This window comes from Lineus longissimus, chromosome 19 (assembly GCF_910592395.1).
Source record: "Lineus longissimus chromosome 19, tnLinLong1.2, whole genome shotgun sequence".
Lineage (NCBI taxonomy): Eukaryota > Metazoa > Nemertea > Pilidiophora > Heteronemertea > Lineidae > Lineus > Lineus longissimus.
Window position 1 is genome coordinate 13,571,351 of NC_088326.1, and position 17,130 is coordinate 13,588,480.

The 17,130-nt window shown below is 44.9% G+C and overlaps 2 protein-coding genes across 6 annotated transcripts; both read right to left on the bottom strand.

Annotated features, from left to right (window-relative positions):
• Positions 1-62: 62 nt before the first annotated feature.
• Positions 63-9,183, bottom strand: LOC135503098 (solute carrier organic anion transporter family member 4C1-like). Of its 3 annotated transcripts, none has more exons than XM_064796431.1 (12): positions 8,628-9,183; positions 6,217-6,476; positions 5,533-5,811; positions 4,907-5,068; positions 4,479-4,581; positions 4,092-4,213; positions 3,555-3,815; positions 2,915-3,110; positions 2,656-2,821; positions 2,263-2,468; positions 1,817-1,881; positions 63-1,547 (listed from the first exon to the last, which is right to left on the bottom strand). In XM_064796431.1, the coding sequence occupies exons 2-12, from the start codon at positions 6,446-6,448 to the stop codon at positions 1,204-1,206; spliced, it is 2,136 nt and encodes a 711-aa protein (XP_064652501.1). In that variant the 5' UTR covers positions 6,449-6,476; positions 8,628-9,183; the 3' UTR covers positions 63-1,203. The 3 variants fall into 3 exon arrangements, with proteins under 3 accessions (XP_064652501.1, XP_064652503.1, XP_064652502.1); XM_064796433.1 differs by lacking the exon at positions 8,628-9,183 and adding an exon at positions 7,400-7,471; XM_064796432.1 differs by lacking the exon at positions 8,628-9,183 and adding an exon at positions 7,396-7,471.
• A 708-nt stretch (positions 9,184-9,891) lies between these two features.
• On the bottom strand, positions 9,892-16,959 carry LOC135503099 (sodium-dependent phosphate transporter 1-B-like). Of its 3 annotated transcripts, none has more exons than XM_064796436.1 (11): positions 16,768-16,959; positions 15,659-16,050; positions 14,667-14,807; positions 14,281-14,366; positions 13,930-14,026; positions 13,363-13,482; positions 12,542-12,681; positions 11,837-12,079; positions 11,219-11,337; positions 10,828-11,013; positions 9,892-10,478 (listed from the first exon to the last, which is right to left on the bottom strand). In XM_064796436.1, the coding sequence occupies exons 2-11, from the start codon at positions 16,011-16,013 to the stop codon at positions 10,241-10,243; spliced, it is 1,725 nt and encodes a 574-aa protein (XP_064652506.1). In that variant the 5' UTR covers positions 16,014-16,050; positions 16,768-16,959; the 3' UTR covers positions 9,892-10,240. The 3 variants fall into 3 exon arrangements, with proteins under 3 accessions (XP_064652506.1, XP_064652504.1, XP_064652505.1); XM_064796434.1 differs by having other exon boundaries at positions 12,542-12,684; XM_064796435.1 differs by having other exon boundaries at positions 12,542-12,684; positions 16,876-16,956.
• Between the last annotated feature and the right edge of the window lie 171 nt (positions 16,960-17,130).

A 17,130-nucleotide genomic window follows, 5' to 3' on the forward strand; every position in this document is an offset into this window, starting at 1 on the left:
CTAGTCCATGACAACAGTCGGAGGTAGCGTCATTATCAGAGAGATCAATGGGAGCCAGAGGACCTTGGAAATATATTGCTTTAATTTTTCATTATATCCATTTCACTATCTCACATTATTTATCAAATTGCATTCACATCAGATTGATAGATCCTTTGTCTCTTCGCTTTCGACTTTATACATTGTCAATAACAAGGCAAGCGCCAACAGAGAATAAATACACGGGTATAACATAATACAGCTTAAAGTGCCTTGGCATGTTGTGATGACTATGACTCCATTCTAACCAGGGGATCCAGCAATTATGTACATCATTGAAAAATATCTGTTCGTCTTTTTACAACCGCCTTCACCAGTCGTCACCATCTCGGGTTATCTGTACTGTTTACACGAGACAAAACCGAGCCGGATCAGTTAAGATCGGTGAGCCGGTACGTGTGGCTCGATGTGGGCGAAGAAGTGGACTATCATGTCTTGAAAACTTGGTACATATTTATGAGATTACGTCGTTCATGATCTCTCCTGATCTGGTCTGGTTTGGTACCATGTAAACTAACCTTCACCAAAGCGTGTAGTGATATGTTCTTATCCTTGCATTATCTATAACCCAGTATGGTACTGGCTGTGAACTTCGCATGCAAAACCTTTCTATATTTTTGTTATGAGTAGAATATTCATGGGAAATGCAATTTTGAGCAACCACAAGAGTGAGCTAATTCTACAGAGCACGTCCATCAATGGCACTCGTGCCAAGTGATACACAATATTGCACAGGCAGCTGGCTGAGATTCAGCAAAGGGATGAGTGGGATTGAGCACAATACGAGTCAGGACCCAGAACAACTTAGTCTCTCTCTAACTCGCCGTTAACTAGTTTAACCGGCGTTTCACTGGGCTTAACTGAAGCACAGCGAGCACACAGAAGCCGAGTGGGTGACCTTAGATGGTTTTGAACAACCAGCCACTAAGAGTTCAATTCAACGATTTGAAGCGCCAGCCTTCTCGGTCCCCTAACGACCAAGGGAGGTTGAGATGAGGGACTTATCACGAATGGTGTCCAGTCATTTGTCAGTTTTTCTCCGCCAGCGGTGATCGCTTGAAGAGCCACCTCGTCCTGAAGTATCCAAGCGCAATTATGCAGGGCATATGGACGGTATGTAATCACAAAACACACTCCTCTATAAATCACAAAACACACTCCTCTCTATAAATCGGTTGTAAAACCAGGATTGTGATGACCCTGACCGTCCACGACCTTGACCTTCGTGCGGTCATCTTTTTCGTCGTCTTGGAAGGCCTTGTTTTCCTTCCCCTCCATGGGAACCGCGGTCTTTTCTTTATCCTCGTGCGGAGGTTTATAAACCAGCGACGCCATCAACATGAAGAAAAAGGAAAAAAAGATGGCCATCGCAGAGAGAATGAGAAGTCGCCAGCTTGTGGTGAAACCGTCGTAGATCCAACAGGAACCTCGCTTCCCACACTTGTCCTGCCACACGATGCATGAGCTATCCACTACTGCGCCGAATACTAACGGACCGGGTATGCTACCTGGAACGAGGATGGCGAGAGACTGACGGGTTGTGACAACTAGAGAGTAATTAAGAAATGGGACCGAATAAGACTGAAATATGAATAACTAGGACCATACTGTCACGTTTAAAGGACAAATATAATGCACATACTTCGTTATAGCAATGTGGATTTCCACCAACACACATTTCGGACTGAATAGCATAAAACCTGAGTCTGCATCGGTTCTTGACCAAACTGGCACACACAATATCAGTAGCATAATGGACTAAATTACACATACTCACCAAGAAATCTAATGAACACCCATTGGATAGCGAGGGAGTAGCCTCGGAGGTTCTCAGGAACGCATCTGAAATGGAAAATAGAACTCGTGGAGGCGTTCGTGGAGAAGACGTGGAGAGAGGTGCACTCAGCCAGAGTCTTCAGGACTCTGACTCTGCCAAGTACATGGAGTATTAATGTACGATTTAGGAAGAAGCGTACATTTGGTAGTATTGACCAAACATTCTCTGCAATGTCCCAGGTTCCCTCAATAGGGTTGTCACTATTTTTCGACCAATTAGAATTGTTTGACTGGGGTGGTCCTGACGTCACTCATTCAGTTTGTGTCCCTTTGCCGACAGGTCCTAAAGATGATCTAACAAGACGCTCATTGGGTTCTCCACGCCTTGCATGGTGGCGTTGTTAATTTCGGAGGAAGAATGGCGAATGGCGAATGGCGGAGGCTTACCTGAGTGTCGCAGTGACCGTGGGAGTTAAAGCTAGGAAAATACAGAATATCACAACGAATAGGAATGCGAGGAACAGTGACTGCTGGGGTGTGCAGTTTGTGGCAGAGTCACAACGCCCTGTGGTTGCCAGGGTGACATCGGAAGTTACGGCACTTGGATTTTCCACAAGGACACTTTGAGCAATACACGAGCACCCGGTAAAGTTCTGGAAAACGAAACAGGGATGATCAGTTTTGTTGGCAGGGTTGAGATTGTTAGCTGTGCCGGTATATCAAATGCAGTCCCTTGTAATCTGTCTTAACTAATGCCATTCTTCACTTAGTGCTGATGACGAAGAGAGTGCTTTACAAAGATAACACAGTTTAGAATATTCCTCAAGAAAGCAAACTTACTTTTGTAGTGGCACTTCTCAAGGTGTAGTTGGCACAACCAGCGTGGCAGGCGGAGAAGTATTCCATGCCATCTTGGCCACAGATTGGCTCCTGGATGACCGTGCTGCATCGACACCCCGCGTTACACGTCGCTGTTAAGTTGACGGCTCCTTCGCGCATGGCGGAACTGGAATGATAAGGTCAAGATCAAGACTTTGCCAAGTGAAAGGATTGCATTATTGCCTTGTGCAGCCAGCATACGCCGCCGTCTCGCGCTTACCTGTTACCATACTGCCTTGTGTAGCCTGCATAAGCTACCGTTTCGCATCTAGCAAACAAGAAAGGCAGAACGAGTACACCAATTCCCAGGGACACAGCACCCATTCGTATCATTCCGCGGACTTTCCACTTCTTCATGGTTGGTACTATTCCGCCTATGATTTGACCACCGGCGGCCGAGGGGATCGCCACAAAACCTGCAGGAGAAAGTGATACAAGTTGATTTGTCTTAAACCTGCTAATGGCAAGATGGCAAGGCCGACGAGATGCAGTCAATAAGCCATGATGCCTGTAACATTACAGGCCTGCGATTAGCAGTAAGAGCCCTGGTGTAAGTACTATAAGCAATTTGTAAAGTTCCCTCGATACCATCACAGCGTTGGGATTTTACATCAGATGAACCTCCCAAGGAACACCTATACCTGTCAGCAATGCAGCCCTAGAAGCCTCCTGGTTGAACTGGTTCTGAATAAACCCAAGAAACCCCATGTATACCTGTCAGATATGCGGCCCTAGAAGCCTCCTGGTTGAACTGGTTCTGAATAAACCCAAGAAACCCCATGTATTCCTGTCAGATATGCGGCCCAAGAAGCCTCCTGGTTGAACTGGTTCTGGATAAACCCAAGGAACCCCATGCATACCTGTCAGATATGCGGCCCAAGAAGCCGTTTGGTTGAACTGGTTCTGGATAAACTTGGGCATGAAAGTGGCGAAGCCCCCGGCACACAACATGGCGAACACGCCAGCGAAGGTCAGGCACATGAATGTTGGGTTCTTGATGAGGATCGCAGTAGCCTTAGGCATATCCTTGAGCGTGTAGCCGAACCCTTCCCGAGATGTCGTCTCGTCACTGCCGTCTGCGTGGGCTTGGTTGTCTCGCCATGCGCGGTTCTTCTCAGCCTCTGAAGGTATAACAAGATGATGGAAGATGTTTTCGCAACAACGGTGAGGAAAGGTTTGACTTTGCTTTAAACAGTATCTTTTCTTGTTACGATAGGTCAGGCTGTCGGAAACAAACCGACAAATCGTCTTTCAACATGAATGAACAATGATGAGAGGAGCATATCACTGATGAGGAATCAGACAATAGTGGCTGTGACCAGCCGAGTGTAGACCAAGGCGTGTTAGGTCAAAGCCAACTGACCTTATACAATAGAATACAGAGTTTATTTACGTACCAGGTAGCTCCCATCCGAAGCAGAAGAGTAACATGCCAACTGTTATCGCCATTATTGCTGATATCATGAATCCCATCCACCAAGCTCCAACCCAACTCGGGTCAATTGTGGTCAAGGTCAAACTAAAGGGGAAAGTTTTTATACAGCAGCCATAATCATTATTTAATGTCAAGGTCAAGGTCAAGGTCAAACTATAGAGGAATGTTGTATAACCTTTCTCTTCGCTCTAGAGAGAGGGCATGACTCTTCCACTTAGTTATTCGGGTAAGACTCATGCCCACGCTGTGGGCATAGCCATAAACTAGCCACAAACGTTGCCGTTCATCACACATCAAGCAAGATCCTTGCCAAGGAGCATGGAACTTTGGCCAAAACAGCATTGTTTACCTGGCAGTGTCAACCATATCCGCATCCACGTAGATATCGAGGAGATAGCCTCCGATGATGAAACCGAGAGCGGGACCAAGGCCTGCGAACCCTTCCATTATTCCTGCAACAAAACAAGACACCTGCTCTAAGTTGATGATGACAGTGAGGTCATTCTGGCAACGAGTTCGCTCTGTTGTGATCCCGTGGACACTTGCTTGGCATTTGATTGGCCAAGGCTTCGAGAGGCGTTGGCACTAGCCTTATGCTTCTTGCTATGAGGATGGGGCTGGGGATCGGACGGGATATACACGGGATGGTTTCTATGCCTCAATACGGGCAGCAAACGACACATTCCAAATACAATGAAAACGGCCTTATTGGATGTTGTACGATGTTCCCATCCAGCTCGAGCCAGGTAAAAGAAGAAGAAAGCCTGAAAGACTTACCGACATATGTCGGTGACTGGTACGTCTTGACGTTATCATCCAGGTAGACAACGCCGATGGTGTATAGTGTCGTGCCGCCGATGCCGTGCAGGAACTGGCCCAGGATGAATACGCCAAGGTAGCCACGGAGACCTGTATCAGTACAGGTTGTGTTTTTGTCCCCTAAAACAGATGATGAAACAAGCGGATATTACAATCTCAATCTCTTCTTGTTCTTTCTCTTCCTCTCATGAGACCACTGCGACCCGTTTCGCGACTCTCCAATGGTCTGTGGTGGCGCTTTACTTAGTGGACATAATGAGCGCCGACCATAGACCATCGAAGCTTCGTACGGTCCGCGAATCTCCATTGAGCCGAATGAGCAGGCGATCATGATATTAGTGGCACCAAATCACTACAGAATAGTGGCGGAGTCTTAGCATTTTATCGTGGGCTGTGTGCTTGGGCAGGAGTTTCTGTGAGGAAACCGAGGTTAAGCTAGGGTTGTCTGAGAACCAGAGTTGGCCAACTAGCTCCCCTGGCGAGATATACTTGCGGTACAAGCAGTAATGCTGGTGGTACCAGTGACTTGCATCGTCGCGTCTGCATTCAAGGTACCACTGTAGAGTCACCGAAAACTGACTTACCTGAGCAGAGGTCGCGAACTGTACTCGAACCTGCATCATATAAACCAGTGGTGAAGTGCGGAAGAAACATGATGCAAGACCCAATGCCCATGATTACGCAAGCGGCAGCCAACCAGCGGGGCTTGTGTCCGATGCGTCCATAGTAACCAATCGGGATGACGAAGATGCCCGCTGCCAGTTCGTAGGCGCTCGAGATCATGGACACCTCGAGACTGGAAAAGCCGAACCGGCGTTCGTACATTGTCGTGTTCACATTGTTGATTCCGTTGACAACGAATCCTGGAAAAAAAGGGGTTGTGATGATGATGATGATGATCACAGGTCAGTTCTTCAAAGCGGTCGTTGAAGACATTGCTGTTTGAGAGGCGATTTCAAGGGTAGGCGACGTGATCCTGTTATGGCGAAAGGGGCTTCACAAATCTTTATGTTATGCTATGACGATAACGGTGATGATGATGACTGTCAAGGTTATGGGGTTAAAACCCCTAACCATAGATAAAAAGGTACTTATACCTCAAGTTTCATAGCTGGTTGCTAAAACATAAATATAGAATGACGGTGATGATGATGACTGTCAAGGTTATGGGGTTAAAACCCCTAACCATAGATAAAAAGGTACTTATACCTCAAGTTTCATAGCTGGTTGCTAAAACATAAATATAGAATGCTAGAGAAAGCGCCCACCTTGTACTATTGCATAAAAACTCAGCACTACCAGGGCGATTTTGGTGTTGTTGCAGTGTTGTAAACATCCCGGATGGCTTCTCCCGTAGCCGCACCGCACTTCTACTTCGGTGTGACCTTGATCTTCTTGCTCGTGACCTTGAGATTCAACGGCGACGACGCCATTTCGATTGTTGCTCTCTGGAATGTATTTTTGAAGGTTGCTATTTCCTGGCGTTGGCTCATCAGCCATGCTTTTACCAAGTGTCGGCTCCTATCGTCTGAAAATACAAGATCGTTTCACAACCTTCAAGTTTTGCATCGACCATGGTGGTACTATTTCACTATCATCGACCATGGTGGTACTATTTCACTATAAAACTTCCTTGGATCGACCATGGTGGTAATATTTCACTATAAAACTTCCTTGGATCGACCAACTCATTTTAACCGCGGTCTGACAGTCACCAAGTGTTGTGCATCATTTCTAAATCAGCCACACGATAATAACTTTTGTTGCGGTATGAGGATTCATTTATGAGTTAGCACCATCGGAACTGATGTATCGATGTGACACGTGAACCAGACAGATCCAGATGTATCCACCATTTGATGAAACATGATATAGACCGACCAGCCTGCACCCAGTGGTCTCTACGACAAAAGATATTCAAGTCATGTGCTATTTATAAGGTTATGGTAAAAAACGGGCCAGGTTTTTACCTATACAAGTAAAAACTGACTTACACTTACAATAGTGATGTTTCTCCTTTGCACACATTCAGATATTGCATTGTACGACATGGGCGTTCAGTCCATGTTTACAGACACTTAAGTCCAATGCTGTAGTTTATGTAAATCGCATATAGGCCTGTGTCAGGTATATGTAACTCTCGTTACTCTACCAACCGATCGATCTTTATGCTGGGAGGCTTTAGGCCTATGGCAGATTGCGCTACTGGTTACATGAGTCGGGGATTAATGGCCAAAAGATATCGGTGCTCCCATTTATGACTGCATTCTCTACTATAAAATATGGCCCATCGCGCATTAATTGTCCATCATCGACGTTAAAGCTAGATCAGGAAAAGATCGGATATAAACGGGATCTTTGATTATCACATGATGAAAGGCCAGAAAGTTTTCATATCAATAAACTATATTCCTGCCTTAACTTCTCGGCAGTACGGCTGGCCATACCTACAGAGCGGCATGGCAGCAGAGATCACAAACACCACAGTATGTCACATCTTCAGTGGTCTTATCCTGAATCAATAAACTATATTCCTGCCTTAACTTCTCGGCAGTACGGCTGGCCATACCTACAGAGCGGCATGGCAGCAGAGATCGCAAACACCACAGTATGTCACATCGTCAGTGGTCTTATCCTGAATCAATTTAATTGTAGATAATACATTTATAGCCGTCAAAATCACACAATAACTTCAAGTTTATCCATGCCTTTCCAAACTGAATCATAACTGTGGTATTGTCACGTATTCAAATGTTCTGTTAATGTGTTCGTTATTGTGCCATGATGTCAGCATGTGTGCTCGTTTACAGCTCGACGCCAGCTGTTGGTTGGTCACACTGAGATGTGACGTAGTAATCAATCCCAATTAAATGAAGATATTCCACCATCCTTGGACTGAGAAAACACCATTGTGTACACACCAACCGTACGCATCATTTAGTCAATATCGTCGCTAATTCTGTCTCAAATTCATATACGTATCTGAATAAACTGTACTGTGATTTACTATGTATTTTACAAGTTAAGTTGAAACATACTTTTTTCAACTGGACGCAAATCTGTCATGCAAAGTTCGAAAATGCCGGGTCTGGCTTATATGAACCTACATGTATATATTCGTGCAAGGCGTGCCAAAACGAACTTATTTTGTCTAGAATTTAATTCTCTATCGAATGCACTTAGTCCTGAGTCCATACGACCGATCCAGCAGGGTCGACTCCTGAACGTATCAACCGCCAGGCGGTTGATTAGTACTGAATGGGTCAAGTGATAAATGTACATTGTACAGGGTTTCAGCTCTCCTTACGTTGAACGCACATGAGGTTGTGAAAGCACAGCTGGGGACTTATTCAACATTGGAAACGGCAGCTGCGGAGGTAAACAATCAGATAAGAATAAAGGCCAATGAGCGGTTTCACACGAATGTTGCTTACTCTTCCTCTGAGCGACTTTTCACTACTTTTTGGGAACGCGCTTACGATTCCCGATCAGGGCCCAAAAGGTCATCGATTGAGAAAATAAGTGCCATTGTTGAATGACATCGGGATTATAAATGTTAACCAAACGCTTCACTGATCATGATCGCCCAAACGAACTTCGTCGAAATGGTTTACAGGGATATTAACTTGGCCGATTGGATGTGCCAAACAAGATGATGGGTGAATGGTCTCTTACGTACCTTCAAACAGCGACCAGTTAAACTCTTTTTCCTTCAGATTGTCAGCTCCTATATCCCCCGATCATTAGCATGGCCTCCACTTGTCATGCGTCCAACAGGTCATACTACACATGTATACTCTAATGTAAAGACTTTAATGCTTCGTGTACACTCATCACATGGACATAAATGGCTTTCTCATTCATCGTAAATGCGATCTTGAATGTTTTGTGCAAAGTATTGTATCACTATTATTGCGGTGTAATAGTGATTCCATGAGTCCGCTTGTGATATGAGCACCACAAAGTGCATGGGTGTGATCTCAACCACAGAATGGAGAAATGGTTAACTGTCAACAGTCATGACATGGTCTTTCACGCGTATTTCCATACTTCCAATAGAGATGGCGATGGTGGGCTGCATCTAAATCTGGTATATAGTGATTTTCGCTAGGTTGAAGGGGGTTTGCACTACCCCGCCAACCGACCCATACCGTTATAAAGTCGAACGACCCAACAAAGATAGAGTGTATTGATATACCCCCAAGGAAGAGCTTCATGGGGTCAATGGGCCTAAACTGGCAAGGAAAAAGAAACGCAATGTCCATGCTTTCTTGGAGGCTATCCTCAAGAAATGATATTGACTTGTTCAACATGCCACATTGCAATCCCATGAGTGTGAGATCAGAGCCCATCATACCACCTCTGACCCTTGACGGAATATGTCACTGTAAGCGCTGCCGATGATGTGAACACATTTAAAACAAAGAACCCGCTCTCGCCCTTGAAATTGGCATTCACTTCGTTTTGAAAGAGTTCCAATTTCTTTCGGATTTCAACTTCTGGCCGACATGGTGGTGGCGTCTATTGTCAACTTTTAAAGGCAAAGGGTGTGGCAAGATTAATTCACAACTTCCAGAATTATTCCTGCAGTAACTTTGTTTTGTAAAAGCTAAGCAGTGATATTCGAAATGGGGAAGAGGTGGCGGTCCGGGTATAGACAGACAGGATAACGGCAGACTGGTAATGTGCCGAGGACACATCATGAGGGTGGCATCGACCAACATGTACCGTATTTACAGGGAATGTTGATTCTCTTTGTGATGACCTGCACAATAACATGGCACGTCCGGATCGCATGAAATAAGCCTCGTTTGTTTATCCAACACAAGACATGACCACAATTAAGTGCATTTGGCAATTTCATCACTGTTTAATCTCAGGCGAATAATTTACCGTCGGTTGATTTCCAATTCTGAATCTTGGAATGAAATTCCATTATTCTGATTGGGTAAAAATATCGGTGTGCCCCAGCTCCCAAGCGTCATGAGTATTTATAAGACAGTCACGTGAAAAGCGATTCACCAATCATCAACAACAAAACAAATTTAAGTGCAGTTCCTCGGACGGCTCGGATAATCAGTCTGACTTATGGAACTCTGCTTGATATGAGTGACCTCTTTCGATCATTTTAGTGGCTCACTGGAAAATTAGGATGCCAGACGACATCACCGTGTGGGCGATCGGCCACAAGTCAGGTGCCTGTACTGAGGAGGAGACTGTATGTCCATTTCAGACCTGCGACTGACTTGGTAAGAGTCAATGTAAAATGAAACCAAATAATGCAATGTATTATCACACAAGTTCTCTTAATCCGGCAAAGATGGCCGCCGAGATGAGACCAGAAACCGGCAAAGTCACAATCCACGCCAACACGATATTTCGAAACACCGTCCAGTCCACATTTTCCTTCGACCTGAATCTCCCTGTGCAGACGACAGAGCCGACCTTGCAGTGTGTGGTACTGATGGGGATACCGATATTAGAGGCGATCAGGACTGTCAAAGCTGTGCCGGTCTCGATGCAGAAACCACTGCAAATGTGAAATATAAAATGTGAAATCAACGCGATGCTTAAAGATGGGTTAGAAATGTCATGTCGTGGACACAGCCACTAGGTCAACCTTCAATTCCATTCTTCCGTTTCGAAGGTTTGGCACTGAGATGCGAGATTGATGACCTTTTACTGAGAAGCAATGAACAAGGTTATAGTTGGTCATGCACGTTGTAAATGGCTGCATATTAGATAGTCACGAGAATCGGTGTGTAAGAGATACTCAACGCTCACTGAGAAATCCCTGTAGCACTATTGGTGAGATTTGGGCGAACTGAAGGTACATGTACGTGGTCATTTAATCAGGGTCAGGGTTAGGATCATCTTACCTGGACGGTGTGACCTTAGTAAGGTCCTCTCCGAGCGTCTCAATGACCCTGCTTCCCAGCACCCACAGCCCAGCGCAGATGCCCACGCCCCCGAACGCCAGCAGCCAAAGAGGTGTGCTCGACTCTTGAAGGACGGACCCCTCCGTGCTGACCAGCCAAATCCCAACCAAAGGACCAATGGCGTTGCTGCAAGAGAGGAAAATGTTATAGGAACTGCTTTCTCTGATTTCAGTAAGATCTAATGTCATTGACGGCCACACCAGGCCCTTTTTGTGTTAATTGGAGTGCAGCATTGTTTATATTCCAGAACCAAAGAGACAGGACTCATGAGTGGTGAGGTAGTCTGGAGAAAGTCCTTGCTGTACCTGGGTATGTTTTATCATCAACGTACCTCACGTCATTTCCGCCATGCGCAAATGATCCAAATATGGCAGTGAGAATCTGAAGACTTGTAAATAGTGTTTTTGTTTCCACCCTGTCCTGGATGTTAGCAGTTCGTCTCTCTGATTGCTGCAAGTAAAAGCATGTTGTCACTATCACGAACAATGCCTGAAGCTCATTTGTCCCTTCACCATTATCTAGAGCGGTGGGATTTCTCTAGTCGTTCGCGCCTTGGTATTGTTTAAGAGTAGGCCCAGTCCATCCTAGCGGACTGTGGCCGTTCTCCGACCCGATCATCATTTATTGGCTCGGCAATTACTTCGAATATTTTCAGGTCATTTTGAAGGTACTGCCTCGATCAACTTTATATGCATGGGCATTCTTGGCAACCGGTGTAGCAGTAGAACTGAAATCTCCCCATGGAATAAGTATCAGGTGAAGTCAGAATGGTCCTTGGTGTGCATTGTTTGGAGAACAAAGGATACCATTATCCGCTTCAATCTCTAATCTATTGACGTGCATGGCCGCTACAGAACCATACACCATTATCCGTCAGAACACACTGGGGCGGGACCGTTTTTCTATTTCAACACTTCATCGACAGAGGTTGAATGACTTGTCAACTTACCTTTTCTGGATCTTTCTTCTCGGTACTTATGGTCCCATAACCTTTGCTCTTTTGTTTCGGCTGTTGTAGCTGACGTAACACGTGATCACCGGGATCAACTCCAATGATGCTCTTTTGTTTCGGCTGTTGTAGCTGACGTAACACGTGATCACCGGGATCAACTCCAATGATGCTCTTTTGTTTCGGCTGTTGTAGCTGACGTAACACGTGATCACCGGGATCAACTCCAATGATGCTGTGAGCCTGAAGAGATTTGAATAATCACGTGTCTCTCACGGTGCTTTAATATTGACATCGTCTCTAGTCAGAAGGAGTTGATTCTTATGCCACACAATTAAACACATGGATCAATGTCTATTTAGCTGACCAAGAATTAAGTCGAGAAAACCTCTTCCCGACCTATCTTTATAAATCACGAGCCTGTCCGTTTCTTGAGGCCAGTTTCAACTTTAAATGGCAAATGAATCGCACAACAGACCAATATCGGACCAGATGGAATCGGAGAACTGACCAATATCTGACCAGATGGAATCGGAGAACTGACCAATATCTGACCAGATGGAATCGCACAACAGACCAATATCTGACAAGATGCAACATGCCATGGAATTAGATGTATATGGTTCTTACAGAAAGTCTCCCACTATCTATCCAAGCAGTGAACCTGTTTTCCTTTGTGGCAATTTTTTTTACCTTTGTACTGACCCTGGAGTATTTCCTCGTCTCTTTGGGAACCAACACGGCCACCTCGACTGCCCCCGATGTCGTCCTCATATGCGAGACCGCCGCAGTGTCCTCTTTTGACTTTGTTTCGCATTTCCGGAGTGTGACGTCAGTGTCGCATTCTTCTAGATAAAAACAAAACGGCTCCCACATTAACTCTTCAGACGTCTGACAACGTTTTCAAAGTGGTCAGGGAAGGTCCCGATGAGTTGGCCCCTGCTGGCATGCTGAATGCCAGTAAAAAGTACAATACCTCAGTACGATGAGAATTTAAAGACCTGACAACGTACTTAAACCAGTCACCATTGCCTGACGATATCGGACAATGGCTTCACTCGGAGATCAGGAGCGAGGGCCAGAGTTCGGTCCTTTCATAACAACTTGTCGGTCAAATCGATGTTTTCATGTTTCAGTATGTCTATAAACTTGGAATCCGGTGCTTCAGTTTAGATCTTAAAAATTCCGCCGTGTTTTTAAAAAATGTCAATCAAACCGTTCTAATTCCGATTAAAAATCACTATTTGACGATCAATGTGTGTCTCTTGACGTTCACTCGTGACACCCGAGTGGCTCATGCATGTTGACACAACTTGTCAGATAGGTCAGCTACTCGACAACTGAATGATAGGTTTTCAAGCATAAATTATTGTTTTTTAAGCACTTATAGTCTCAAGCAGCATTCTGGCACGTTCTTCGAGACGTTGCTGCCAGCAAATTTTGCAATACATGATGCGGACCCTGATGAGGGAGATATTTGTAACCTTTACCGCGAGCCTAACCCCAAACTCTGGTGGGATGCCTACCTAAAACTTTCACCCGCATCCTCGGTACAACCACACACCTGACCAGAACACCAACAATCAGCCCCGCACCGACAGTCAGCACCACACTGCCCCACAGCGGAATATTGTCGAACCCTAAAGCTGCAAGAGAAACGGGGAACATTCATATAAGACTTCTTTATTGCTAATGTAGTCATGTAGGGTCGTTCTGGGATTATTGCCATGAACGTTGTCACCAGCAGGGAAATGAGCTGGTTGCAGGTCAAAACAAATATTAGTATGTTGTCAATAAAGCTTAGTGCATGGCTAGGATAGTCCCGACGATATCCTAATGTGGCCGAATCTGCTCGCCGAATAAAGACGACATCTGAAAATCATTTCCGGTGTCTGCTTCGGGTCCAGAGCTCCGCTTGGAGTCTAGGACTCAGATGACCCAAAGTCAAGGAAGAAAAAAAGTCAAAATTTTGAAAAATTTTCAAAGTCAAAAAAGTTTTGGGACTGATGATGTTGGTTCATTTTGAGCAGAAAACAAAAAACCAGTGAAAAAAATTTTTTTTTTTGGTTACTCGGGGAGGAGGGTGCACTTACTCGGTGTTCCACTCTGGAATATGGAGAACACATTGATCATAACGGTCAGCGCGTAGATGAAGGGGAGGAACAACAACCCCGGATCCAGGGGCTCATCCTGAAATCAAGGAGATGTTTACACGTATATCATACAGTAAGCTTCTCTCCCTTTGGACTTGATGAATGCAGAACTTTGAAAGAGTGCGACAGGTGGTTTTCGGACAGTTGTTCCAAGCGATGCGAAAGTCTCAACTGTGAATCTGAAGACTCAGTAAAACCAACCTGGACAATAAACCCCGTGCGGAGACTGCTTTGGCCAAGTGCAGAGCCGAATCTGACCATACTTGCATGTACATGTACAAATGTACTTACTTTATCCAGGATGAATCTTCTTATGACAGCGAATATAAGCACCGAGGCGCCCCCAGCGAGGAGAGGAGATATGAACCATGAGGACACTGAAGAGGAAATAACATAGCTCAAAATTGGCTTGGAAATACCAAAAGTACTTTATAATTATCGCGGGACATTTTGAACAACACATATGCTGTCGCCGCGTAGAAGAAGATTACAGTTGTGGCAACAGAATGATATACAGGGCTTACATTGCGTCCAGCTTCGCCTATTATAAAAGCTGGCGTGATACAATTTAAATGTATCTTTGGACCACGATTACGTAAAGGACACAACCCTGAGTCTTAAATGAGGTCTCCATTTTCAGTCATGATGGAGAACTAAACTGGAACTGGTTAAGTTACCTATCAATAGGAGCTGTATCCATCGGATTCCCCGACCACTGAACGCAACTAGCGCGTAGCCCAAGCTTGCCCCTACGATACTATGAGTACCAGACACAGGCATCTTGAAAATGGTCGCAATTAACAGCCAAACACAGGCACCTGGAGTGAAAAAATGCTGGTTACGAACTGAATGCATGTTTTATTAGCTACGCTGGCTTTGCAGCTGGAGCTGGCCGAAAGTAGTTCCAGCAAAATAGTTGTATTTTCATCAGAATTTTCTGTAGCTGCGCCAGGAGTGTGTACGTTCATTTCAAAACATAGTTCCAATCTAAATTTGTCATAACGAGCAGTTAGAAAGTGGTATTTCCCTATATTTTGATTCTCAATAGTCAATGTCAACATGCCTTTGGAACTGGTCGTTTTGTGGGGTTATTTTGTCTAATTCTTATCGATATTGCCGATAAAACCCTAGGGGCCAAATTCATAAAGGGCGTTTAAGGGTTAGACGTGTGTAACTTCTCCCTAATTAGTTTCAGGGCCTATTCATAGTCTGTGAAGATTTACATGACCTGAACCTGTTTATTCAGTGGTTAAACGCTGTTTTAAGCTAAACGCCCTTCATGACTTTGGCCCGATTTCTCTAAGCTTGATTCCATCTAGTCTGTCCACATCTCCCTATCTACCATAAACCTACATTCTGGTACATGCATACATTCTCTTGTCATTCATCTCATTCCTTGCTATTCAATTCCGCCAGCGTAGCAATTCAGGCCGCCAGGCCTCTAGTTTTGTATGCAGTTTTATACAAAGAGCAAGGGGGCATCATTCGTCAATTAATCTTTTAACCCCAACTAATAGTTGCATTGACTTCATGATTAGACTAGTTGGAATTATGCGCGCGTGACAGTTTGAGATTATTATAGACCTGCCAAGCAAAGGGTACTGACTGGGTGAGGTAAATGGGATGACCCCGAAAGTCTAAAATCGCTTTTCTGTTGTTCGACACTCACCCGCCAGGGCTGCCACATTGCCTACGAGTAGCAACTTCTCCTGTCCAGCGAATAACGTCACATCAATTATGCCTTTCCTGATGGTGTCCGAAACCTTAGCTCCGATCAGCACGCCCCCTACTGTTTCAAACACCGAGGCAAGGATACACGCTTGCAGGAGAGTTAAGACTTTCGCGCCAACTGATGTAGCGAATGAATTTGCTACGTCATTGGCGCCAATTCCAAAAGCGAGGACGAAGGCGATCACGAAACCGGCAATGACGATCCATATCTCGTCTGTCGGAATTGTTTGTATTGCCATGGTTCCATTGTTGACGATGGTAGTGATGGTTGTCAGTGTTGTGACAGGTAACATGTCGTTGGGATATATGATCTCAGTTGATGAAGTCTTCCTGTGAAAGTGATGAGATTGGCAGCTCATATCAGAAAACGACAATTCAGCGACATCCGTAAACAGGATTTGAGATACATGTATTTCTTATCGTAAGCGGCTCGCGAGAAAATAGTCAACAGTCAAAGCAATGGTTTCTGCAATAGTCACGAAATGCGATTTACGAAAGATGAATTCTTTGTTTTCGTAAATCCGTTACTGGGCTTCCCCAGCCAAAAGAGTAATTTTCATAATGGTGTAAAACCAATAGGCTTCCTCAGTTGTTTGCCGGGGAAACCAGGAAGACAAGAGACCTGATACGCCTCGAGCGAGGACAGAACTCAGCGTCAAAAGTCATTTTCCTGAGAAAATGCTGTCCCAGATCGGAGGTGCATGGTGTCTTACATCGGAGGTTTTGGGCCCAACCCTTACGAAAAAGATTGTAAAATCTGATTTCACCATGGTGAATTCAGCGTTCACCATACATGGTGAAATCAGATATTACCATGCTCACCATTGCTATTCGCCATGTTTAAGTGCTGTCAGTTTACCATGATGGTGTATTATGAATTTACCATGGTGAAAATGAGACATATTTTCCCCAAGGGGAGTCGGTCATTTTGAAGGCTGCTATAAAATTGCACCATGCAGCTAGGCAAAGGTAATACAACCATTCTAATGAAAAAACCCAGGATGGTCATGGCGAAGATAGACGGACAGTAGAATTTGTTGTTCTTACCCGATTTGCCAGCAACAATGTGTAAGCCCTACGAATGGATGCGTACTAGCCAAGAATAGTGAACTTCCGCTGAAAAAACAGCTCGTAAATGAACTGATCTATTCATACCTTGTTGCTATTATACACAAGGCCAAGACAGGTTAAATCATATACATTGTATATGTTTCCTCAAGTGACATCCATGGCGTTACACTCGTGCCTTTCATATCTGGCGGCATGGTGGCCTTGCCGATAAGGAAGTGGCCAAAGTCTTTCGAGCAGATCGATAGGGTAACCGGAAAAACGCCGACCGACCGACCGACCGACCGACCTACTCGCCGACTCTGACAACCTCACTTACGGCATCCCATTCGCGCCTCATAG

Coding starts and splice junctions, on each gene's coding strand:
- LOC135503099 (XM_064796434.1), bottom strand. CDS start 16,013: ATGTTACCTGTCACAACACTGACAACCATCACTACCATCGTCAACAAT. Junction 14,027..14,280: donor GAAGATTCATCCTGGATAAA/GTAAGTACATTT, acceptor CCTTGATTTCAG/GATGAGCCCCTGGATCCGGG. Junction 12,080..12,541: donor AGACGAGGAAATACTCCAGG/GTCAGTACAAAG, acceptor AAATCTCTTCAG/GCTCACAGCATCATTGGAGT.
- LOC135503098 (XM_064796431.1), bottom strand. CDS start 6,448: ATGGCTGATGAGCCAACGCCAGGAAATAGCAACCTTCAAAAATACATT. Junction 5,069..5,532: donor AGTTCGCGACCTCTGCTCAG/GTAAGTCAGTTT, acceptor CATCTGTTTTAG/GGGACAAAAACACAACCTGT. Junction 4,582..4,906: donor CCAGTCACCGACATATGTCG/GTAAGTCTTTCA, acceptor GTTTTGTTGCAG/GAATAATGGAAGGGTTCGCA.